At 37.5% G+C, this 25822-nt stretch overlaps 4 protein-coding genes across 4 annotated transcripts; all 4 read right to left on the reverse strand.

Moving 5' to 3' along the window:
• Nucleotides 1-334: 334 nt before the first annotated feature.
• Nucleotides 335-7789, reverse strand: Cbr-ace-4 (the record flags this gene model as incomplete). The annotated part of the gene is made up of 17 exons (XM_045242402.1): nucleotides 335-423; nucleotides 480-586; nucleotides 885-953; nucleotides 1037-1192; nucleotides 1311-1402; nucleotides 1494-1686; nucleotides 3995-4061; nucleotides 4262-4362; nucleotides 4494-4603; nucleotides 4967-5090; nucleotides 5146-5216; nucleotides 5294-5353; nucleotides 5757-5873; nucleotides 7104-7182; nucleotides 7240-7461; nucleotides 7568-7674; nucleotides 7739-7789. The coding sequence occupies 17 exons, from the start codon at nucleotides 7787-7789 to the stop codon at nucleotides 335-337; spliced, it is 1815 nt and encodes a 604-aa protein (XP_045092198.1).
• A 6396-nt stretch (nucleotides 7790-14185) lies between these two features.
• CBG25595 lies at nucleotides 14186-14942 on the reverse strand (the record flags this gene model as incomplete). Its single annotated transcript, XM_045242403.1, has 2 exons — nucleotides 14186-14390; nucleotides 14893-14942. The coding sequence occupies 2 exons, from the start codon at nucleotides 14940-14942 to the stop codon at nucleotides 14186-14188; spliced, it is 255 nt and encodes an 84-aa protein (XP_045098132.1).
• Nucleotides 14943-15536: 594 nt separating this feature from the next.
• Nucleotides 15537-20107, reverse strand: CBG02826 (the record flags this gene model as incomplete). The annotated part of the gene is made up of 9 exons (XM_002631015.1): nucleotides 15537-15669; nucleotides 15719-15886; nucleotides 15984-16195; nucleotides 16305-16340; nucleotides 17723-17903; nucleotides 17951-18020; nucleotides 18254-19041; nucleotides 19380-19847; nucleotides 20000-20107. Coding segments are annotated over 9 exons (2164 nt in total), but the record flags the coding sequence as incomplete, so codon positions are not given.
• A 4174-nt stretch (nucleotides 20108-24281) lies between these two features.
• Nucleotides 24282-24718, reverse strand: CBG02825 (the record flags this gene model as incomplete). Its single annotated transcript, XM_002631014.1, has 2 exons — nucleotides 24282-24499; nucleotides 24547-24718. 2 exons carry the CDS (start codon nucleotides 24716-24718, stop codon nucleotides 24282-24284), a joined length of 390 nt encoding a protein of 129 aa, XP_002631060.1.
• Nucleotides 24719-25822: the final 1104 nt, after the last annotated feature.

Below are 25822 nucleotides of genomic sequence, written 5' to 3' on the forward strand. Positions count from 1 at the left end.
TTTCGTGGTAGGACCCTCAAAACACGACACGTTAGAGAGAGTGAAAGATCAGTGAGAGACGCAGAGAGAAAAAGAGAGGTTAAATTCGGAAGAGAGAAATGAAAAAAAAGAGATGCTGGAAATAGGAAAATTGGAGAGGAATCAAGAGAAAGATCGTGCTCAGTCGGGGTAAAATATTCACATGCGGAGACTTTCGAAATTTGAGTTTTTCAAAAAATTTGGTGTTTATTTTCAGAACGATCGGGATTTGGATCAAGAGATCAAGGATGAGAAAAAAGCCCGCAAATGGATTTGAAACTGGGGAAAATGGTCTTGGTGATAGTCGTCGCATAAATTAAAAAGCAGAGAATATGAAAAAGAATGGAATAAAGAGTAGAATCCGATAGGAGTTTATGTGACAGCTCGATGAATATTCCTGGGTCACTGAAAAAAGAAGTCTGTTCGTGTGTCTGTTTGAAAGTCTTTTTGAAAAAAGTTACAGTATGCAGTGTACTCCGTATCTTTGACTCTTCTCCAGAATTGACACTCTGTTTCTTTCCTTCGTTTGATAGGTCGAATGTTGGAGCCACTTCGAAGTTGCATCCATCTGAAAAATTAATTTAGACTCCTGAATTATCAGATTTAGAACCTAGTGGAAAACAATCAACTTTGAAATCCTACAAAAGTATTTCAGACTTTTTCGATTTGTCTGAAAACTTCATAGTCTACTGAACAAAATGTGAACTTCAACTCTATAATTGACAACTTCTCAAGCTTTCATTGTTTTTGAGATATGCGCCTTTAAAGTTGGCGCTCCTCTTCTTCCGCATCCCGAGAAACGGTTACAAAAATGAATTAACAATCTCCGCCACAAAGCCCAAAAACAGAAACAAGAAAAAACGAACCGATAGTTATTGTGCTCATTGAACTCTGGCCAATGTTCACTATTTTTGAGAACCCGCAGTCTTGGAGTTCTGAAAAATTTGTAGTTTCCGTTCCGCCATTCCTCTTCTCCTTTTCCACTTAAAAACTCTTTTTTTTCTCCTCTTGCACTTACCCATTCTTCGCAAAACTCGCCCAAAACTGCATGATTTTTCTCGAAAATATCTGCTCGCGTCGTTTATAAATTTTCGAATAACTCAACGGAACTCCAAAAACATATTCAATTTCGTATCCATGCATTGCGCCAGTCCATTTTGGCCATGGGTTGGCACTGAAAAAAAAAAAGGAATGCAAATTATTGGAGTTTCGAGGGTTCTGAATCTTCAAAAGATTCAGGTCAAGAGCAATAAATCTGTTTCAAAATGAAGAATTTCCACAAAGCCCCTCACCTGGAAGACTGCGTAAAATAGTAGACAAAAACCTTTGGTGGATTTTTCAAAGAACCATTTGGAGTTGAACAAATCTGGAGAAAAAGGAAGAACTGGAGAAATAGAGACGACGAAAAAAAAAGAGAATATTCTTGTCTCAAAAAAAGAAGAAGAATTGAGGCAATTAGAGGAATGGGGATATACCTGATCGGCTAACCAAAGTGAGTCACACGAAAAGAAATAATCTCCGACGATTTGATTCATTTGGCCTGCATAGAACCGAGTCTTCCTTCCGTGGTCCGTGCAATTCGGGTCCGAATAAATGTATTTTGCAGCTGAACGGATGATGTCAGGTTGAATCGAAAACGTTGAATCGATTAGATTGTCGAATTGATGCCTGAAACTTTTTTTTTATTATTTGAGGATACTAAACTGAGCATACTCTTATAAGGGCTAATTAACAAAAAATCCAAGTTCTCAAAAATGAAACCGTGATAATTTTCAGAGGTTTTTTTTTTCAAATAGAGATTTTGATTCTATTAGGTTGTTCGGAAAGTCCTTTCCATTTTTAGCGTCAGATTCATTCGATATAAAAAGGTCAAACCGATGTCAGATAAATTGAAGATAATGACCATTGTTATCAGTGACTATCTGCCAACGTCCCACCAAATTGTGGATGTCTTCCTTCCAGAACTCCGGTCATAGCGAGTTCAAAATCAGGTCAACCCATTTTTGACATCATGCTTTGAAGTGAATTTTTTTCAATCAAGGTGTCGATAGAAATGGCTATATAGGGGTAGTCAGACAGTACAAGGTTTGGACTATAATGTAGATGAGACAGAACCGTTTAGCCGTATCCAGTGAGATCGGTCTCCGTTCTCCTTCCCGCATGAGGTTGCGAATTTTGATTTTGAAAATAAACCTTTGTGTTTCTCTCCAATGGAGATCCACATGGAGTCTGAGTTATGTCACCTGACAAAAATAGGTATCGGTCATAAAAGTGACACCATTATCTGGCAGCTCCCAGTACTCCACTCCTTGGTAGACATCCCGAAAACATCCCATTTTTAACGTTAATTTCACGTTTCGGGACGTCTGGCGGTTGAGTGCCTTTGTCAACCCACTTGGATTGTTGTTTATAGTAATCATACTTTACCCATTTATCGCCACTAGTAATGATTTAACTTTAACATTCATGTGTGCAACGCAGGATGAGAAGATTCAAACAGGTGCCCACACATGAAACAAAGTTGCTTTGAGCGAAAATGTGTGATCCATATCTTCCCACTTTTTTTTACTTTGCCGAGAGTTCCCAATTTATGGCTTTTTGACGAAAGGCTTGCCACTGATGTACTTGATATATCCCGCTCTGTTTGAGATGGGTCCCTTTCAATCCCGGTTTTTATTAGGTGCATCTTCGCTGTTAACCTCCACAAATTGGTAATTGATTTCAGTTGATCTGAGGTCAGATAGAAATACAAATAAAATGGTAGTCCAAAAATGGAAATTATTAGAGGCGAAAACGGTGGGCATATCTCACTGCACGAAAAGAGGATAATGATTTCCGTTGGGGTGTAGACACTATTAGACCTCGCCAGCGTACTGATAAAACGACAACTTCCTCGCTTTTATCCTCTTCAAGAAAACGAAGTTTGAAAACAACATATCAAAAATGGAAAGGACTTTCCGAACAACCTAATATAATGAAATATGGGAAGGGGTTTTCAGTTCTTGTTATCCAAGCAGTCGATTCTCAAGAGGTATGATTAGAAAACGAGAGAACGACACCTACTATGAAAACACTTTCTAAAGAGATGTACACATGAAACTGTCGTAAACCTCAATTAGAGGGGCCGGATCTTCCATTGTTCAAGATACCTCCGAAGGGCCATTCTATTTTTCGAGTCGTTATTTCTAAAAATTTGTATTAAAAATCGGTGAATTATAGTTCAAAATTCATGAACGTTTAATTTTATTTACAAAAAAGAGGGTTTCAACAAATTTCTGTGGAATTTGGAATTTCCGGAATATTTTTTAACTGAAGATTTAAAATTTCAAACAACAAGTTTAAGAGGCCCTTCTAATACAGTATTTTCAAAATTTTCGTTAAAATAAGTAACGAAAAAGATTCTTGAAATATGGATCAACGATGGGTGATCTCTGTAGAGACGTAGATCTTTTATGATTCCCAAAAGACATGAAGCTATAGAACACGAATTTGAATTAAAGTGTTTCAAGAGTTTATGAGACCCTTGGAGTTTGAAATGATTCAAAAACCTACATCTCATCTTGCTTAGAAAATTCAAAACTGTCGAAAGTTGGGTAATTGTTTCTGGATCTTTCCGAAGATTTGACATGACCTAGTGAATCTTCTATGAACAACCTCGAAAAGTTCCGAATGAAATTTCAGAATTCTGCGTGAATTGTGCACGATGAGCCAGACTCCAAAAATGTTCTATTCAATAGATCATAACCTGGGACCCAGACCAAGAAAAAAAGAACAATTCAGGAAGCATTCAAAAAGAACTATGACGTAATGGAACCGAGTTTAATAGTGGTCCCTATACATATCTCTCTCCATGCAGCCCAATTTTCCCACAAAACATCGTCATTTCACTGTGATTCCCACACTCTTTGACTCTTCATCCTCGGCTCTATTCAAACAAAAAGGATCCTTTTTTTTTAAAGAAAAAAAAATAACTGACCTGGTCAATTCTGGAGGTTCGGCCTTGTCAAAGAATTGGGGCAACTGATAGATATTCCAATAGTTGCCTGAAAATGAAAGATGGTTTATTCTTCGGTTGTTCTCGGGAATAAAGAAAACGAAATGACTGTTTCTGACATGTTGTTTCTGACACCTCCCTCGCACAAATTGGAGCCAATTCTTCCCTAGGCTCCGCCCCTTTTTGGCTCTTCTTGTTTCCCCCTATTGCTCCTCCCACCCTCTTATCTGAATTCTCTCACGCACGAACCTTCGTCCTTGTTCATCCCAATCATCAAGTTCACATCCCTATTGAAATCGCCTTCACGCAACGCCGCACGCGCGTCTAGATGACCAAAGAAGTGCTTGTCTCTGGAAAAAGAAAAGAATATATAGGAGGAAAGATGAGGATGCTAGGGGGAAAATTGAGAATAACTTATGGAATATTCCAACAGACCGAGAATGGAGGAGAAAAGGAAGAGAAGAAGCAGATACACACTAACCTGGAGACAATGACGAACGGAAATTCGAGATAGGTCAACGAGATATTCCATGTGCTCAGACTCAATTGCTCAGGGGAAACCAATCGTAAGCAGGACATTGAGTTTTCCACCTGAAATACGAGAAAATAAAAGGATGAGAGCTGAGAGCCCAGGAAACACAGATTTTCAGAACGTCGGAAAAATTAAAACGTCCGAAGAAGGCAAAAGTGTCTATGCTTAGGCTAATGATTAAAGGAATTGCAAAACTTTGTGAGAGATGTTCATCAAATAGTTTGACTGTTTTTGCTGTAGAGAACAGTTTCGGGCTCGTTACACAGTTTTGAACAGTACTTCGAAATTTTGAATTACATATATTTGATTTTCAATTCACATGTTTAAAAGGGGCGCACAGTTTCAAAATAGTCTTATCATGCGCTATTTCACGGTTCCAGCACCAGAATCAAGCCAAAAAACTTTGAATCCAAACCACCTACCGTAGTCTTATTGCAACCAACAAGTTCCAACAGCTTTTCTGACTTTTGCTTTGCTCGAAAAGGAGAGTTTATGGCCCAGGTGTTCTCAAGACTTCCCGACTGAAGAATTGCGTTCTTGAAAAGTCTAAAATGTCGAAAATGTTCAAAAATGGACTCTGAATTTGAATAATTTAGCATACCCTCGGGAGCCGGGAGCAATCAGATGAGCGACGATTGAGGCAGCACCAGCGGACTGGCCGAAAACTGAGACCTACAAGAAAAGGAACTTTTAGAGAGAGAAAAACTAGGAAATCCTTGGAAAACGAAAGGAAGAAAAAGACACTGAACCTTGTCCGGATTTCCGCCAAACGACACAATATTTTGACGAATCCAATGAAGCGCCAATTGCTGAAAAAAGGGGAAATAATGGTGACACAACACAACAGTCTCCGGAGACCTAATCAAAAGGGTTCCCAAAAATTTCAGAATGGATAGAAAAAAGAACTGAATGCTCCACAAAAAAGAAGATAGGACGGGGAAGAGATAGAAAATGCGAGAGGAGGGCATGAAAGTGAGTTAGACGATGTGAAAAATTACTCTCCAAAGGGGGAGGAGTACACATACGGAATAGAAGAAAAAAGAAGAAGAAGAAGAAGAGAAAAGAGCAAGTTTTTGAAGGGACAAATGTTTCGTGCACTTTGTTGAGGAAGAGTGTGAGGGTGTGAATATGTTTGAGAGTGAGAAAAAGCATAATAATAGAGGTGGGGGAGGAGGGTCCCTTTTTTTGAAAAGAGCAAGAGAAGGGGGTCACCTGGTCCAAAAGTCCCATATTTCCAGGTGCATCTGGGTGGTCTAAATAAAGGAATCCAAATGGTCCGAGACGGTAGTTGATATTTACAACGATTACATGTTGGGTCGCAGCCAGGGCCTGAAATACATTTCATGTTTAGATAAATCATTGTTTTTGCTGATTATTGAATTAAAGGGGGACTCCGACCAAAAATTTTTATTGCATTAAAATGTGTTAAAATTTATCTATTTTTCGAATATTATTGCGAAAAAATTCAAAGAAAGTCCGAAATCCCCGAAAAACGGCGTTGAAAAGGAAGAAAATTCAAAAAAAGGTGCCGCCGGGGGACGAGGATTTTCAGTGAGAAACCTAGGCCACGGCACCTGACAACCTTTTTTCAAGTCGCCGACAGTGGTTTTTAACGTTTTTTACCTGCCGGACATGAAATTGAAAAAAATCCGGAAAATTTGCCACGTAGGAAAGGCACCCGCTGCCGTGGCCTAGGTTTCTCACTGAAAATCCTCGTCCCCCGGCGGCACCTTTTTTTGAATTTTCTTCCTTTTCAACGCCGTTTTTCGGAGATTTCGGATTTACTTTGAATTTTTTCGCAATAATATTCGGAAAATAGATAACTTTTAACACATTTTAATGCAATAAAAATAGGGTCCCCCTTTAAAAATGAAGTACAGTAATCCAAAAAGCTGAGGTTTACTCATCCGTTTAAAAAGAACCCGAAGTTCAAATTCTCATTTGTAATTCCGGAATTTCAAATTTAGCTACTGCAACATTTGCGGGACTCTCATAGAACAAGATTGATTTTGACCTAATTTATCTCGGTTACTGTAAGAAATATTAAAAATGTGTCAACTGATAAAATTTTTGTGGTATTATGATAAACACTTCATCAGTTGACAACTTTTTCATATTTTTCACAAGAGCCGAGATAAATGTTGTCAACTCAAAGTTAAATAGTGACCCTTCTATTGTAGGTCTTACGATATATGGCAAAGAATATCAAGTTTTATTCTATCTTAAAGTAAACTCCTCTACGTCATTTACAATCTGTAATTCTGCCTTGGCTCACTTTCAAATCTATAAAAATCGTTTTTCAGCACTCCTTTTCAGTTAGTCTCTACCTGAAAATACATCTCCGTTTCCATGGTTTCCAATAAGCGCAAAACAAAAGATACCCAGCAATTAAACGTTCCCCTGACGAATTCTGAGAAAGACCGCATTCTTTTTGCTAGATATGAACAGGGTCATCTTTTGGAGAAGATTTTTCAGGGAGCTCAGATACCTAAAAGGCATTTGACTCTCTTCAATTTTAAAAGATTTGAAGTTCGAATTTCTATAAATTGAAAAGCTCACCCTTCCATCGTAAATGCTCAATGAAGGACTTCCTGAATAGAATCCACCACCAAAAAACCATACCATTACTGTCAGGTTGCTGAAACATTTCAAACTAGAGCCTTCGAGATCAAAACGCATCAGCCGGAGCACTTACTACGCATCAGCCGGAGCCCAAATATTCAGATAAAGGCAGTCTTCGCTGATTTGAGTATTTGCATTCCACATTTCGCTTCCCCAGAAACTCGTGTTGTAGTTATCTCTCGTTTGAAAACAGGCGTTTGCCGGTTTCGTCGCATCGAATAGTTTCTTCCATTGCTTCTTTTCTCGCGGCTTTCGGAATCGGAATTCTTCGACTGGGGGCTCAGCGAATGGTACTCTGAAAACAAAGAAAATTTTTGAAATTTTCGATTGTTCAATAAAGTCTTCAAATAGTATAAATATTTTTAAAATCTGAAACTTCAAGAAAACCTGCACCAACTCACCCAAAGAACGTCCGAATCTTTTTTGATAAAAAGAAAAACTCGTTGCCTCGAATATCGCCTAGTTTCGTTTCCAGAACAACCGGATGAACGGCTTCTGATTCCTCGATCTGGAAAGTTCTCTTGGGTAATCTATGGTCATCCAAATGCAGTTGATATTCCAAAAAAACTTACAAAAACAGTTATAAAAATGAGAAATGGCAAGAACACAAGTTTGGGTTTCATCGGCGATTCCGTCGTCTTCTGCTCTTCGTTTTGTTTTTTGTTTATCTTTTCTTTTTTTGGGGACACCAATTTTTGTGTATCTTTTTTTCAGGGTCCCCCCGCACAGACGACACTGCAAAAATACAAACAAAATAAAATGAGAGATTAGAAATTCGAAAAACCAAAAGAAAGTCAGAAACAAAAGGAGACAAAAAGGGATAGATGTATAAAGGATGGTTCAAAAAAGAAAAAAAATGAAAGAGACAAAAAACGGGAGATTTGTATATATCTGGATGATGGCTCTACGCAACATTGAAAACATCAAATTTGGATTTGTTTTTTTCTTTGAGTGAAGGGTTCGGAGACAAGAGTCCGGAAAACAATTTTTTGGAATTTAGAAGTAGCTATCCACAAAGCCGAATTTAATGAAAAACTAAAATGAAAAAAAAAAAAACTTTATAGATGGATACAGTCTATCTACAGTATCAAAATCCAATTTCGATAGTAAAGTTGAACATTTCTTACCAAATGTGCTCTAATGATCCCACAACTAATGATCATCCTTTAAGTGCACATTGATCCCAATTATCTCGATTCCCGTGCAAGATATCGAAAATTTGTCAACTGGCCAATTATTTATTGTAAAATCAGCAATATTCTATCAGTTGACCAATTTTTTATATCTGTCATAGAAATCGAGATATTTTAGCTCAAAGTTGACGGTTTGGGTTGACTTCTAAAAAGCATGTACGGTACTTCAGATATTTAAAAAGATGTTCAGAATTTTTCGTTTAGAAAAAAGTTTAGCGATTACAGGAAAAAAAGTGGTGCACTACAAAAACAAACTTTCTGAGAATCAAAAGTTCCGAATGTTGGAAATATGTGTTTAATATTTTTTAGGGGCCTGTTAACCTTATTCTGAACTTGTATTAGGTTGGTGCATAAGTTTCTTCCGATTTCGGGAAAATTTTTGATCAAATTTTTCTCAAAGCAGAGGGGGCTAGATTAATGAAAGTCGATAGTTGTCTGGCAACGCTCCGGTAATTCCTTGGTTCCATCGGCCGAGAACGACGACGGATGCGATTGAAAAGGCGTGTCAACTCCTTTTTTATGTGATCTTTTCACGTCTTTGAAGTCTTTTCTATCAAGATGGCGTTTGAGATCCTCAAACTATCATTTTTCTGTAAGGGCAACATCCGGAAATTACGGCGGTTGCAAAAGAATAGTATGGCCGAACGACATGAATTTTTAGTTGATCGCTCAAATATGGTGCGATTTCACATCGTCGTGCATGGAACACCTTTCGTCTTTTCTCCTTGTTTCGATTCGACTGCCAGAATCAATTTCTCTAATTAGGAACTACACAATGCGACAGTTATAGTGGTATCTTCATCTTAATGTTACCAGTCTCCATTCCTTTGAAAGGTGGTACAAAAGTTAAGAACTTTTTGCGTGAAAACTGCTACAAATGAGAATTAGAAAATGAGAACTCAGTTTACCGGCTCTAATTTCCGGCTCAGGATCCAACTTTTTTAGAAAAATAGTTTCGAAACCGTCTTGTTCTTCACAATACTTCGAGATTCTTCAAAAAATCCATGTTTTGGCCTTTATTTTACGAGTTGTTATTCGTACGAGTTCTTATTTGTAGCAGTTCTCATTTTCCGAGTTCTCAACCTTTGTACCACCCTTTGAAAGACCTCCAAACACCTTGCATCCCCCAGCTATTCTTTGTCAATTAACTGACCCTTTCGCACATTGGTAGAGTAACTTACCCACTTCTTATCTACAATAATCAGATTCTCCAACCAACTGAACGTGCGAAAAAATAATAGGAGAAAACCGTCCCACTAAACAGTTATCGATTTTCAAAGTTGAGCCTTCAAAATCGGAAGAAACTTATGCACCAACCTAGTATTAGGATTTTGTACTTCACACGGTCTCACAGTAATCCTGATCTACAACATCTTTTTCCCTGTCTTGGCAGAAAAGTTTTGCAGAAAATAATTCTAATGATGACCAATTTTCGAAATCATGAGAGCCTTATCGCTATGTATTCCCATTAAAGTGCAGGCCATTACGACAATTGGCCTCTATTACTTTTTGAAAATGAAAGAAAAACGGTAGTTTCTTTTGGTTACAATTTCAAATTGGAACTAATTATTAAAAATGAATACAGAAAAGAATAGCGGTCTTCTCCAAAACAGGAATTGCAAAAGCTTGAAAGAAACGATCTGGCTTGATGCCAGATCGTTAACAGGTGCACAGCAAAAAGATAGAGCAAAGAAGAGAGAGGGATGAGAGCTTTGTCTCTTGTCGCATCATTATGTTGATCTTCCTTGTTTTCTTTTTGTCTCTCTTGTAAAATGACAAAGTTTATCCAAGACGTGAGATTTAGTACAAATAGACACATTGTCGTCGCCGCCAACGATTGATTGATGTACTGATAGAAGAAACATGACAGGGGGAATAGGGAGAGGAGATGGAGCAAAAAATGAAAAAAAGAGTTTTGGGAAGTCGAAGTTATTTTTGTAGATCTCAATGGTGCATAAATTTGGTTTGAATTTCATAAAACTGTAAAGAATTGAATAATTATGGAGCTCTAATACCCGAAAACTTATGATATCTTTTGGAAATGCTCAAGCGATTTGAATTTGAAACTATCATCATGATCTTGATGCTGCTCTAAAATTTTCAGAAAATAGAAAACAATTCTCAGAAAAACCGAGTGAAATATTTGCTAAACTGAATTGCAAATTCTTAAAATTTTAAAATTCCTTTATTTAATTTTCAGCATTATATTGCCAACCTCATCTCACCTTTAATTATCTGTACTAATTGTAGGATTGGTTCTTACAGTAATCCTGGTGTATGAATTCTCTAGAGCCCTATCCTGCTTACCAAAAGTGCCGTACTAGATAATGATACCTAATTACCATGAAAGAGTCATATGGTTTCATGTGAGAATCCATCTACGAAAGTGCATGCCATTAGTCTGAATTGGACTTTTTCTGTCTGAATACGACTGATGGCATCTATTTAATTTTGAAAGTGAAAAGAATACGGTAGTAGTAGTATATAACTAAGATTGGTGTTAATTACTGAAATGGAGAAGGAAAAGGACATTGTGGAATGCTCTTGAGATAATGTGATTGATGAGAAAAAAAAGGGGGAAGAAGGGGTCCTTCGCAAAAAAAAGAGAGAAGAAGAATGTGCAAAAAATTCACAAATCAAATATTCCAGAAGATAGAGAAGAGAAGGATCTTCTAAAGGGAAAAGAATCATTCTTTTTTCACTTTGTAACACCGAAAAAAAAAACAAAAGAGGTGTCCGACGAGGCGTGGAATCGGAAAAGAAGAAATTTCGGGAAAGATACTTTTCGGTACAAAATGCCCGGGGAGTCTCAGTCTGTGCTCTATTTTATTTGAATGACCCAAATCTGAAGAGATATCAGCGAAATAGTGTGTCTGACGAAGAGACGCGGGCAGAATTGAACGGTAAATAAGTGTGAAGTACTGTATGGCGGTGGCGGGAAGTTGTGCAAAAGACACAACTTGTTAGTACTCTTTTTATCAATAATACGTTTGCTACAGAACACTGGGAAGTCTTTTTTTTTGGGTTGTGATTGGCAAACGAATGTCTTTGAGATTTGATTTGATTTCACACGGAAAAGGTTTCAACACAGACATAAAATTGGATTTCTGGAGAAGAAGAAGAAGAATAAGGATGAGGGAGCAAACTGATTTTTGGAAGAAAGAGAGTGCAAGTTTTTCGAGTAAAAGAGGAGGAAGAGAAGAAAGTAGGAAGGCTGGAATTTCAAATCAAAAGACGATTTTGAAATGGTCTTAGAATTGGTAAGGAGTTCTGGAATACGAGATTATGATGACTTGTTTTTGAATGGATCAAGGGTTGAAGATCGGAAGATAGGATAGAATGGATGGAACAAATAGAATGGATGCATGAAACCCAGGAAGTTTTGGCTTGAAATTTTGTATAGTTCTGGAATCATGAAAAGCCAATGAATTACAGTATTAATAGGGCAAATAAATAAAACACAAACGACTGGAAAATCGATCAAGTACTAAAAATCGGAAATTTTTTCAAATGTTTTTGCGAAAAAAAGTTTCAATGACACTTCATTCTTGGCGAGCTTATCATCTGACAGAACTGTTATATATTTTTAATTGACTCGGGTTTTCTATTTGTAAAAAAAACAGGAAAAACGCTGAAAATCCGAGCTGAAAAACCGGGCATTGAAAATTCTGAAAAAAAAGTCTGGCTCGTACGATTATATGAAGTAAAGTTATTAAAACGGAAGTTTTACTTTGAAAACTCAGAAATTTTGCGAAAGTTGAACGTTTGAAACTTCGAGAAGTTTTTTTCCTGGTTCTAGTCCTCAAGAGTTTCTGATAATTTGAAACTATGCGAAGTTTTCTAGAAATTTAGTTATAAACGAGGGTCTATCACTATAATGACTGAAATTTTTATTGGTAAAAGAAGGATCAATAAAAACGGTACCTCATCCAAACAGACGGTATCCGGACTAGCGTTAGAAAAGTAAGTACCATGCAAAGTTTTCGGAATAGTTTACCCAAAGGATACAGTACTTACTTTTCTAATAGATTATCAACTCACAATAATAATAATATTCTAAATACATCCGCATACACAAATCCAAACATAAATAGCCTATCATGCTTGACATGTCAATCCAATTTGTGAGTGAGCAATACAAGCACAGATTGAGTGTGTATGTTGTCCTTTTCGCTCTTCCTTTATTTTTCATATCCCTAACACATACTTTGAGTGACCCCGGGGGCGGTACAGAATACAGAATATAAACGGATAGATCGAGAGAAAGAGAGATAGAGAGAGAGAGAGAGAGAGAGAGAGAGAGAGAGAGAGAGAGAGAGAGAGAAAGAGAGAGAGAGAAACACTTGAAATGCAATCAAAATATGGATTATATGCAGAAATGGAAATGGCCACCCATATGCTTGTAAAATTGAAAAAAAAACACTCATATCTCATCTGATGACACGGAGGAGAAATATCGGAGAATCGGAAACCGGCGTGGGAAATTTTTCAGGATCATTAGTTATTTGAGTGGAAGAAGACGTCCGAGAAAACTAAAGGAAAAATGAAGAATCTTAGAGGATGAGACATAATTTTTGATGAATTGTGCCGCGGGGTTACGAAGAAGAAGAAGACGGGGAATGTGCGAATTTTCGAATGTGTCTGTTTGTTTTTTCTTCTTCTTCTGGAAGCAGTAGAAGGAAATTTTGGAAATTCGAGAGCATTCGGAAGCGTTTTTCTCTCGAGTCCTCGTTTTTTATTCTTTCTTGGAATTTATATGAAGGAGGGTGGTTAAGTGATTGAATTGAGATTTGCGATGTCTTGAAACCGAGATTTGATGAGTTCTATGGATTCTGTGTATCTGAAGTTTTAAGGTTCAGAATTTCTCATCGTCAGGAGCTATTTGGTCAACACAGATTTGTATATCATTAGTACCTTATGTACCCCATCAAAGTCTTCCACTCCGTAGCCTCTTCACCTCCAAATGACCATAAATTCCTATACGTCTTCTATGCCTTCACCCGTCAGCGTCCATGAAGCCCATGGGATGGCGTGTGCGGTTGTGGGACTATCGAGGGAATCGAACGAAGGAGTTCGAATCCCTTGGTGCTCTGAGAGGTAGACATCAGGAGGGGTCCTCTTGTCAATGTACTCCCATCGTCACGGCATGTCGGACGTGGCTGGAGGATCAGCAACGACAAGCAAGGAGGCAACGAACTAATTAAGGATTAATGATAACTTAAATTGATTTGAGTTGTAATTAAATGAATAAATGAATATTTTTCTCCTATATTAGAATTAGAGTATGAAATTTGTTTCAGCTTTTTGCAACTTTCTGATGATGAGATTCAAAGTTTCTGGTTAATTCCAGCAGTGCTGGGCCAGCACTATCTAGGCCGATGATCCTAGCCTGTAACATAATGAATCTCAATTTCAAAATTTAAAGATTAACCCCTTTTTCGAATATCTGAAAGTTTACATATGAATTCCAAAACTCCCAAAATTCTCGGATGGTGTATCCTAGTATCAATAAGGATCCCTTGTCTCGACTACTAACCAAAAAGACGATGTCCACTTCCACACTCCCACACAAATGGCCAAAATGTGTTAATTGGAAGATGAAGAGGACCGCCCAACTGGAAAATCATGAACCAAGAAACTGCGAAAGGTATATTCTTTTCCAGATCATGAGTTGTTCTTCATGTAATCTGGATCACGGAGAACTTCCAGGAATCATAAATAATTACAAAGGAAAATCTCAAAAAATGAATGAGGAAAAGAGAAAGGACAGAAAAGAGCAAAGAAGAAGAAGACTCTGCGAAGTGTGAGAAAACGGACGGACCTCTACTACTGATGGCTTTTAGTGGGTCTCCGGACCCACCGGAGGAGACGTCCCACATTTGCATCCACCCAGCAGAAGAAAAAGAGGAAGGTGTCAAGATGTGTTGTGGACTTGTTGATTTGTTTTCGCATGAGCAATTTGTGTACATTCAAGTGATGAGTTGAGGAACGGAGCGAACGGAATGTATAGGATAGAAACGGTAGTAACCGACTATAAATAGATGAATGTATCAGAAAAAATAGTCTAGTTTTGAAATTTATTACCGTAAAACCTGTAATAGAAGGACCCCCTAAATTTCAATTTTCGGCTGAATTATCTCGATTCCTGTGGAAGATATAAAAAAGCTGTCAATTGATAAAATGTTTATTATAACATCAGAGGTATTTTATCAGATGACCAATTTTTGATATATTGCATAGGAGTTGAGATAATTGATTTAAAACTTGACAGTATGGGGGCCCTTCTATTACAGGTGTTCGGTATCAAAATCACATATAAATTATATTCTGAACTATGTTTTCGATCATCTATAAATTATATTTTAGACTGTTTATTTTATTTCAGTTTTTATTTTCCATCATGAATGAAGTTTCAGTTTTGAAAATTACCGTAAAACCTGTAATAGAAAGGTTCTCTAACTTTTAACTTTGAGTCAATTTATCTCGGTTGCTGTTAAAGATATCAAAAAATTGTCGACTGATAAATTGCTTACCATAATATCAGAAGTTTTCCCTCAGTTGACACATTTTTTATATCTTTCATAGAAACCAAGATAAATGAGCTGAAATTTGACAGTGTGGGACCCTTTTATTACAGGTTTTACTGTAGCTTCCTGAATTACTGTCTCACCAATTTCGGCTTTCATTTATTTCCAAATTTTAATATTTTTAACAAACAAATTTCAAAAAAAGCTACAGTAATCTCCAAGCTTGAAAAGCAATCAGAAACTCTGCCTACTGTTGAGAAAGTTACCATTATTTATTTTACTAAGGCACAGATCCATTTTTAAAATGGATTTCAACCGGAAAATTTTTAGAAAACAGTCGATTTTTTCTGGAAAACATTTTTATTACGCTTTTCATATTACGTATTTCTGAAAAAGGATCAAAATTGATGAATGAATGAACGAGACAAGACAATCAAAATGGGGGGATTGAGAGGGTGGGAAAATGATGAGCACAAATGGTAAAAAACTTGTACAGAAGATAATAAATACGGATCAAAATGACATGAAAAAGGAACGATGGGATGGGATGAGTTGGAATAAAAAGTTAAACTTTTAGAATTTGTCAGTGAATTGGGAGGGATGATTATTAAATGGTTAGATTATTCTAGAGAATCAGAAGGGACATGAAGGATCAATGGAAGATTGATTTGCTGGCCAGGAACTCTCTCGACGAGCCTTTTTCTCTTCTTCCAGACGCTTCTTCTCTTCTTTTTCTTCTTTCATTTCTTCTTCGAATCTAGACAGTTTCGTTTGTTCCTCAATCTGGAAATATTGATTTTATTTCGATTCTAAATATGAAGAGAGATTTTACCTTGGCCTGGAAGAAGTTCGCTGCTCCGAGCACGCCTTCTTTGGAGACGTCCACACTTTCGGCGAGCGTCTTGAACACTTCGGAACACGCCAATTCTCCGCTGGCCGCCAATCGGAAAATCAGAAGAAATTCTCGTTGAGAAATTTTGCCATCTTGATCCTCGTCGACCTGGAATTGGAAAATTTTTTTTTAAGTCTAGGTGTACTGAAAACTGCGCTCTATTGCACACTAGTAATCCAGTAGAGCGAGATTTCTCCAAACTAACCTTCTTGATAAGATCTTTCAATGCGATATGAGTTTGTGCCTCTCCCAACTTCTCCATCATCCGTTTAAGCTCGTTGAAATCAATAAAATTGTCCTGATCCTCGTCATACTTTTTGAATGTGTCCACGAAATACTGAATCTGTTTTCGGGAGAACTCGCTGAACTCGGCGTACAACGAAATTTTCTTGTTCATCTTCAATGGCACATTCTCGCCTGGAAAAAAATTCAGTTTTAGTTATGAAGTTTCGAAATTTTCATGATCCTAGGACTTTATAAGTTTCAGACAATCCCACGATTTTCCAATTTTGAAAAATAATCTTACCGAATTTAGAAAAGTTTTCATCAAACATGATCACTGCTGAAAATCCGAATTTGAATTTGGAGAAAAACTATTTGAAAAGAGGAGAAGAGAAAAAGGAAGTAGAGAGGAGACGAGAGAGAAATGAACGACCTTGTTGATGACTAGTCCTTTTTTGGCGCTCAAAAAGATTTGAATGGATAAAAATAGGGAGAGAGCGAAGAGATGCAAGATCAAATTTAGCAGAAGGAATTTTGTATTAGTAGGTCAAATAGAAACTTATTTGGATGTAGGTCTACAGACAAAAGTACAGTAATCCTAAACTGTCGTACGATCTACAGAACTGCTCATTTAAGAAAAAGAGCTATTTCGTACAATTCTTATTTGTTTTCAGTAATAAATAAAATAGGAGAGGTCTGATTCAAAAGTAACATGTAAACAAGGATAAAAAAGATCAGAGCTAAATAAACTAGGAATAAAAAAGATAAAGGAAGAACTAGAAATTTTGATTATCTGTAGTAGTTCTATACTGTACAACTTGAAGCAACGATTTCGGAACAATAAAAACAGACAAGTCTAGTACGCCCGACTTTGCGCGTGGTTACATTATGCGACACATTTTTTTTCGCAACAAGATCTAAAAATGAATCAGAGTATGACTAATGTTATGGAACAAGGTGAAACATAGTGAAAATGTGAGGAGTAATTACGATTTGACGCTGATCAACAAGAACTTGACGAGAGAGTGTGGAAAGAGAAGAGACGCAGAGACTATCAACTTTTGTTTATGATGCGGACATAGGATGCGGTCAAGAAGACGTTCACCATGAATTTCGGACATTCTAATTTTACAAATTCCAATTAAAAAGAAAACTAGGGCAGAAAAAATAGGAAATGAGATGACCAAGAGCCGGAAAAAAAGCGAGTGATATGTTGACATTTGATTAGACACTTTACGCTTTGCCCGCACAATATTTTCCCCCTTTTTTGTCTCGGAACGAAGTTTAGGAGAAAAATAAATAAGAAAATTTGCATAGAGAACGACCCCTTGGGAGAATTGAAACGCCATCCTCCGGGTGTGTCGTCAAGTGGTCAGTTTCTGAGGGTTGATCGGTTAACACTGATCAGGAGAAAAAATTATAAAGTGTCTTGGGGGGGGGGTGCAGTTCTTTTATGGGACTCTTTAAGCGGTAGTACTGAAGTTTCAGCTTGAGGAGGAATTCAATAAAATCGGAGAACCTTTTAGGAATTTCCAGAAACGGACGACTTCTGAGATTTTGATTTTTTAAATGTTTTAAAAGGTTTTGCCCCCTTCTATCAGAGTGTTTACGGTATTATGCTGCAAATTTTACTGGAACAAAACTGGCAAATACTTCAAAGTTATGACTTCATTTTTAGTTTTCTAAAGACATCATGACATTTGAATAGAAAAAAAAACTAACCTTCATTAATCTTATTCCTTCTCTCCAACGCGTCTGTGAGTTCAGTTTCATCTACTGGTGCAACTGGAACTGGGGCATCCATTTCTTTCGCTGGCTCTTCATCGGTTTTCTCAGATTTCGGCTTCTCGTGAGACAAATTTGGATCACACAGGAGACCCAATGGACTGACGATTGATGGTTTCTTGAAATACAGAGGAAAATGTTTCAGAGAAAAAAAGTGAATCGTACCTTGGGAACCGCTGGAGACTGTGGACGGCTGTGGGAAATAGACGAGGATGTCGGCGATGCTGGACGGGCGCTGAAAATGAAATTGAAGAAATTGATTGGAAATTTGTTTCTAATGGATTTTGAGGGATGAGTCATTGTTATCAAAATGAAGAATTTTTTGTTAGAGAGTATTGTCAACATTAGTCTGTCTGTTGAAGCAATTTGAGATTAGGAACAAATAATCTAACCAATTTTTTTGAAGGGTTTTATATTATTTGTAGGTTTTGGAACATGCTGGTACCGAAGAAATGGGGAAAAACTCACAAATCTTCCTGATGAATCATTTCCATAAGTTGTGGAGTTGGAATTGGACCAGCCCTTCGTATAGCTAATGGCGTCTCTGGTTTCGGTGGCGGTGGAGGTGGAAGAGATGAATCTCTGATTGGAGTTGGTGCTTTTGGACGATCCTCTACAGCATCGATGTTTTTGACAATTTCTGATACAGCGTATGCAGAAACTTCTGGAACCTTGTGCTCTTCTGATGCCGGTGGAGCAGCAGCGGGAGCTACTGCTGTGGGTTCGTTTGTGATTGGAAGTTCTGAAGTTTTTTCGACAACCTGTGGAGTTTCTTCAGTCATCTTCTCAGGAGCAGGATCTTCCGGAGTTACTTCAGCAGCTTCCAAAGAGGATTCTCGAAGAGGTGGCAGTGGTGGAGGTGGAGAAGTTGGATTAATAATCACAGAATCTGAGAATGATTCAATCAGTTCGTCCATATTCACATCTTCAGAAGGTCCAGGACTTGGAATTGGAGGTGGAACACTTGTGGGACGGGGAGATGGAGGTGATGGAGATATTTGAGGAATTTGAGGAAGTGGAATAGTTGGAGGTGGTGGTGGAGGGATGGAAAAAACTGGTGGTGGTACTGGACTTCTCGAGATTCTCATGATTTCAGCTTCTAGCTCTTCGAATGAAGCTGTCTCTTCTGATTCTTTTCGTCGACGTTCTTCTTCTTCAATCGATTCGTCAGATCGAACACTGGCGATTCTTGCAGGTGGAGCTGGTGGTGGTGGACTTGTTGGCAATTGTGGAGGAGATGTTGGCGGTGGGGGAGGCTGAAATGGAAAAAAATTGAAAAGCATGATGCAAGCAAAAAGGTTTGAAAAAAGATAGACTCGATAAAAAATTGTAGACAATTGTCCTCTGTATTTTAATCGAATTCAGATATTTAAAAACATAGATATTTAACAGCAAGCTTTGCACTAACGAAAATTGGAGAATTGTCAGAAAAAATGAGAAAAGCAGAAAAAAGTAGTATAGAACATTTTCCCCCTACTACCTTTTTATTCAATGCATATTGGATCTCAACAACTATGATTTGTTATTCAATCCTTTTTCCCTAGACACCTCTCCCCTTCATTTCCTTCTCCCCGAATAATTGAAAAAAACTCACACTTCTCATAATTTCGTCGAGCACATCAACAGGTTTCTGTACAAGATTATCCATTTCTTCATTATATTTTTTCAATCTCTGTGCTGCTAATCTCTTCTCTAACTCATTTCCATCCTCATTCTCTCTTACAAATTGCTGTCTTCTTGGAGAGGAACTTCTTGGAAATGCTCCTTTTGTGATCACCATTACTGGCGTTTTTGGTACTGGAGCCATTTGTAGTTGTTGCTCATTTACTAGTTTTTCCATTTCCAAAAGTTCTTGAATTGATCTCTTTGGAGGAGGACTTCTTGGATCGGCAATTGTCTGATGTTGATGCATCGGAAGAGGAGATGTCGATTGTTCTGGTTCTGTTTTGATCTCTAATGGTTTGCATTGATTGTTGTTGTTCTCTTCTTTTTTCTCCAATGCTTTGAAAATTAAATCGTCGATTGAAGTGTCAGCGACTGGAATGTATGGATTCTCGACTATCTGAAGAAAAGGGATCTACATTATTGTGCGAAAACTTTAAATATTTTCCATGATGTTCTAAAATAGCCTGGAGCCACAAAAATCATACTATTTCGGTTTAAGGTTGAAAAATTTGGAATTATCTTCTCTTGAAATTCTAAAAAAGAACTCACTTTCTGCGGAATCACTGGTGCCACTGGTGGTGGTGCTTGATTCAAATTCGGTTCATCTGGTTGTTCCAGACGCTTCTTCAGCTTTTCAGCTAATTCAGGACTTGCCATTTTAGTAAAATCTAAAAATCAATTTTAAGGAACAATTTTTAAATGAAGAAGAAACAAAATATAAGCAATTACATGAAAAACAACGACAATCTCTGGGTTAACTGAAATCAATCGGCAATCACTTAATGCGGGTGACTGAGGAATTACTATTGCTAATCATTGATAGCGGGTGTTGCTTCTCGATTGAAAAATAACCTTTTTTTAAATTGGGTTTTTGAAAAACAACTGTAGCTCTAAATTTGTTTTGCCTACTCTGAAAATTTCAGAACAACCGAAAATTTTCTGGTCAATCCTTTTTCAATTTTGAGCTGAAAAAAAACGAAAATTTCAAAAATTTATTAGAGTACCTCAACCTCAATAGAAATTTTTGAAATTTTCAGAATATTTTAAACAAAACTAAATCTCATTTTTTGTAGTCCAAAATGTTGAAAAAATCAAATCATGAGAAGGTACGCTACGTGGAAGGGGCACCCCTTCTTCGGCTCCTGCTCCCTCGCCTCCAATCGAATATCTCCCCAGGACTTGTTTTTTTTTCAAAAAGTTGTCTACTACAAAATAAAGCTCTAGTGTTGTTTTGTATACTGTGTAAATTTCAGAACAATCGAAAAAGTGAAAGATACTATTGTAGAGCAGTAAAAGATTGTTTTGCCACTTGTGAGGTGGTCCAGCGTTGACCTATATCTTTGGAGCCCAAAAACTAAGTTCAGGAATGAGCATGCCGAATCTATTTTTTTTAAAGTTGAGTTGTTGAAATCTAGAGACAAATTAGCAGTGTTCCAAAAAAAACAATCAGAAACAAAAACGAAGTTTAAAATGAGAAAAGCAATTTTTTGATTGGCAAAATGTGCCCACATGATATCTTTTCTCCGTTGGCCAATCGGCAAAAATCAGTTGCTTTGGTCGAAGGATATGCCGGCTCACAGAGAGCTCTGCGGGAGCTCATGTTTACTCAAAATTCATTTGGCTTGAGCCTTTTGTCAACGGTCGGAAGGAAGCAGAAACAAAAAAAAAGTGAAACAGAAAGTGACGAACGGGATAAAAGAAAGTGAGAACATTTTCTGATAATAAATAAGTAATTCGGTGTAAAAACACTTATAAATGAGGTGAAAGAGAGAGGGCAAAAAGCGATGAGTCAAATGGAACTGATTGAGTGAAATGGATGGGGTGGAGTGGACCATCGAAAAGTCAGCTGCTCAGTTGATTCTGTGAATGCAGATGCTCTTTGAGATGAGATGATACTAAAAACAATGTGAGATGAGTCAGCAAAAGTAATAGGGTCAAATGATTTAGATTGATTTCAGATGAGTTCTTGCAGGATCAGCAACTTGGAAAATCATGGAAAAATGTTGGTCGAAGCATGGGTGGTGAAATTTCAATGACTAAAAAATCAGTCACTTGAAGGTCTTGGGGAATTTGACTCTTTATTTTTAGAAGATTAAGTTTACCAAATCAGACGTCTCCTATTCAAATTTGCTTTAAATGATTCAAGAATGGAGTCCATATCTCAGTTTCTGTAGAAGATTTCAAAATGTGGTAAACTGACAAAAAATTTATCCTAATATCACCATTATTTTCTCAGTTAGCCACTTTTTGATATCTCGTATGGGAGCCGAGATATACTAGCTCAAAGTTGACGGTGATTTCCTTCCAGTTTAAAACTTCAAAAGAAAACTGAAATTCGCTCAAAATTACCAATCATGAAAATTGAAGTTCAAATGTTTTTAATGAGAAAAATTTCAGATAGCGGGAAAATTAATTCAACGATTTTCAAGCAAAAATAAACTGATCTAGATAATGCACTTTCCTCTAATCAAAACGATTTCATAATTTTTGATATTTCATAATAAAATTTCTTTGTCATTAGATGCGAGATCTGACTATGGAGCTTTTGACCATTTGAAAGGAAATGACAATTTCTATTATAAGAACTTTCATATACCGTAAAACCTGTAATAGAAGTGACTTAATTTTTTGGATCCTATTTTATCAAAATTGTGTCAACTGATAAGGCTTTCGTGTTGTTATGACAAACAATTCATCAGTTGACAACTTTTTGATATCTGTAATATGAAAATAAATATGGGCTCAAAGTTAAAAGTTAGAGGTCCAACGGTAAAAGTCAAGATAAACCAAAACTGTGGAATGCAAAATGTTCGAAGTAGAAAACGAAGAACTATCTCTAAGCCGTAAGAAAATTGTATTCTTCATATTCCATAGTTCCAAGGATTTCTATACCTAAGAATCAAAATCCTGAATAATCAATCCTTCTTCAAAAAGATAATCCGAGAACAAAAGAGATTCTTGGAAAGAGAGAACAAACCGTTCTTCTTTCCACTTGCTACACTTGAAACCCTCTTTGAAACGGTAACCATCCAAATGATTAGTGGGCAAACAAATAGCAAACATTCTTGAGATAAAACATATGATGACAAAGAAAATTTCTGTACATTTTTCCCGGTACAAAAAGTCAGCAGAACACCACTGGTCACTTATGCTTCTCCGGATAACTCTTCTCTATGTTTTCAGTGTGATGTTACAACCGATCAGAATCCTCTCTGTGTCTCTATGTGATTTGTAATATTTCTTTCATTCTGGGCCAGTTGTGCTCTTCTCGGGAGGAAGAACCACGGCGATGAAAAGTGGACACAAGAACCACGGCAATTACTTTTTGCGACCACTTTTTCCAAACGCCTCTCGACACCGAGCCACCACTAGAAGAAAGTACAAAAACTGATTGGAGGAAGTGGGAAGGGAATAATTCATAAGAGCATGATCTTTGTGCTTTTGTGGTTTGGAGACTATCCGGTAGTTATTGGGTTTAGCCAGCTTTGAAAATGTCTTTTTAGAAGTTGTGATTAGTATAAATCATAAAATGAACAAGAAATGTTTCTAATCTCGTTTGAAAAAAAATACATACAGTATATTTAACAGAATAGCCATCTGAGATCATAAAGAATCTCGGATGGTCGTTGGGTTAACCATGTCCAGGTCTTTACTGAGTCTCTAGATATTTCATTTTGTTGCTTTGATACAATCTAGGCCCTTCCATCCACTCCTACCACTCCGTCTAGTTTAGCTTTTAGTGTCTACAGTACTGAAACAGTCTAGGTTGTATGTATTTCTGTCTCATTGTGTTTTATCTGGAGATTCACTATTGATCCCAGTAGGCACCGCGGGCTCCGGCCACCTGAGATTATAGAGAATCTCGGATGGTCGTTGGGTTAACCATGTCCTGAGGTTTACTGAGTCTCTAGATATTTCATTTTGTTGCTTTGATACAATCTAGGACTTCCATCCACTTCTACCATTTTGTCCATTTAAGCTTTTAGTGTCTACAGTACTGAAACAGTCTACGTTGTATTTCTGTCTCATTTTGTTTTATCTGGAGATTCAGTATCGATTCCTGTAGGCAAAAAATTCAGTGAGAAGATGTCCCAGGAAAAGGAGGGATACATTTTTCGAGGCAAAATTTTCGAACGATTTTTCACGATATTTTATTTTTAATAAACTTGTATCCATTTTTTCGGGATTTTTCGTGGCTCCTCAGCTATATCTCAGGAACCATCGTACCTAGAAAAAATCAACAAACAGAAAATGAAATTAGGGATCTTCCTTTATGGGGATACAAAAACTCAAACCAATCCATTGAGTGGTTCTCGCGTACCAAGAGGTGGAAGCTGGACCCTCGGAATTTCGAACATTTCACTCAAAACTTAATAAATTTTTTTCAATTTTAAGCAAATCAGGTCATTTTTTGTCTCAATATTGGTATCAAAATTGTGCATCTCCTACACAGGTAGAGGGGGACTGCCGAAAAACGGGCCGTCTGGCGGGCGCGGACTGCCGAAAAGCGAACAGTCGGCAGTCGAATCGCGCGCTGCCGACAGCCCGTCTGCAACGCTTTGCGCCTCGCAGACGGACCGTCTAAAATTGTTGCGCCTTCTCGACAGTTCATTATTCAATAGCTGTTGTTCATCATATTCTAGCTTGTGACTTTAGATCGAAACTTATACCAATAAAAATTTATTGGTTAAACAGGCCTATACTGGCAACAACAGTAACGTGAAATAGGGTAACAATTAGAAGGGGAACAGAAGGAAAAAAAAGAAGCAACAGACACCATATATGGCTGCTCAACAACAACAAAAAAGATCAAACAAAGATCGTTCAGTAATTATTTCTCAAGTTTTCCCTTTTTTGAAGATCGTGTAAACTTTGCGAGACTGAATGTTGTCAGATCATTTTTCCATAGCTTCCATGCTTGTTTGCGAAACCCCTCATCTTGAGAAGAGAGCATTCTACCAAATCCAGAATCTGACATTCTTTCGAGGCATGCGCCAGCTACAAAAATTAAAACCTCGTCAGAAACCGATTTCAGAGTGCTGGACAGATCTGAAAACTATCATATTTTTTTCTTTTTAGATAATGGACTATGATACCTGAACCTGATTCATCATCGTCGTAGTCTATGTCATCTATGGTGTATGGATCTTCAAGAGTATCCTCAGATTCTCTAGTGATGTCTGGGCTCGATGTCTCTTCGCTTTCTTCATCTTGTGGCCCTGGGCCAAATTGAATAGGAGAAAACAACCGAAATGGTGTGCGCGGCATTACTTTCAGTTAAAACTAGAAAACAAAATATTATGAAAATAATAGACAAAAAAAAAGGTATGCCGGTTTGCCGGTTTGCAGCTGACAGGATTCCCAACCGGATGCCACGTCATTGGCCTCGATGCCCTACTCTTTCTCCATCTTAATTAGGACACCGACCTTTACAGATTTTTTTCATCCAGCTGCCCAGTCAGCGCCTCTTCGACTGTCATTTAGCCGTTTTTCACCAATCGCGCCTCAGATTCTAATTTTCGTAGAAGTGCTTCTAATAACACATTTTATAGATTCCCAGATCCCTCTATGACTTTTATCATGTTTTAAGAGAAACATCTTTTTTCAACCAAATTTTCCATTCTGCAGAAATTTGGCCCGCCAACCACCGGTCATTGACCAGTCAGCGCCTCTTCGACTGTCATTCAGCAGTCGTTCAACAACCTATTTTTTGAGGTGGTCCTATTTTAGGAAAATAAGATTCTATCATTTCCTATAATCTAGTGGGGGTATGAGAAATTGTTTTCTGAACGATTTCCAATCAAAACCTGCAAATCAGTTTTCCAATCGGTACCGACTGTCCGTCGACGGACCGTCGACGGCCCGTCGGTTCTCCTTCGACGCCAACTAGCAGTCATTCGCCAGTTTGCGCCTCTTCAGCTGTCACTCAGCAGTTTTTCGGAAGTCCCCCTCTACCTGTGTAACCGTGGCGGATTAATTTAGGCCGTACTCCGGTAGAAAAAAAATTCGGATCCACTTGTATCTTGGTTCAAAAAGCACCACTTTTGACGATTTTTAGCAACCGGATAGTCATAGAGATTTTCTATCGATTAAAAAAATCAGTTAAAGGTGGTGTACGATTAAATTTTTTATTGCATCAATATGTGCAGAAATGCATGTAGATTGACATAAAAACAAAGAAAAAATTCAAAAAAAATCCTTCATCGAGAAAAACGCATCGAAAAATACGCTGAAAGCCCTTAGGGACGAGGTTTTTTCTAGGCCGCCCGGCGAGTAAAAGCGCGCGAATTCAAACTTTTAAAATTTTTTCGCTCGTTTTCACTGTTTTTTCAAATTTTCCAATGTATCTGGAAGATAAATTGACAAAGACCT

The sequence above is a fragment of the Caenorhabditis briggsae genome, assembly GCF_000004555.2.
Source record: "Caenorhabditis briggsae complete genome, chrII, whole genome shotgun sequence".
Classification (NCBI taxonomy): Eukaryota; Metazoa; Nematoda; class Chromadorea; order Rhabditida; family Rhabditidae; genus Caenorhabditis; species Caenorhabditis briggsae.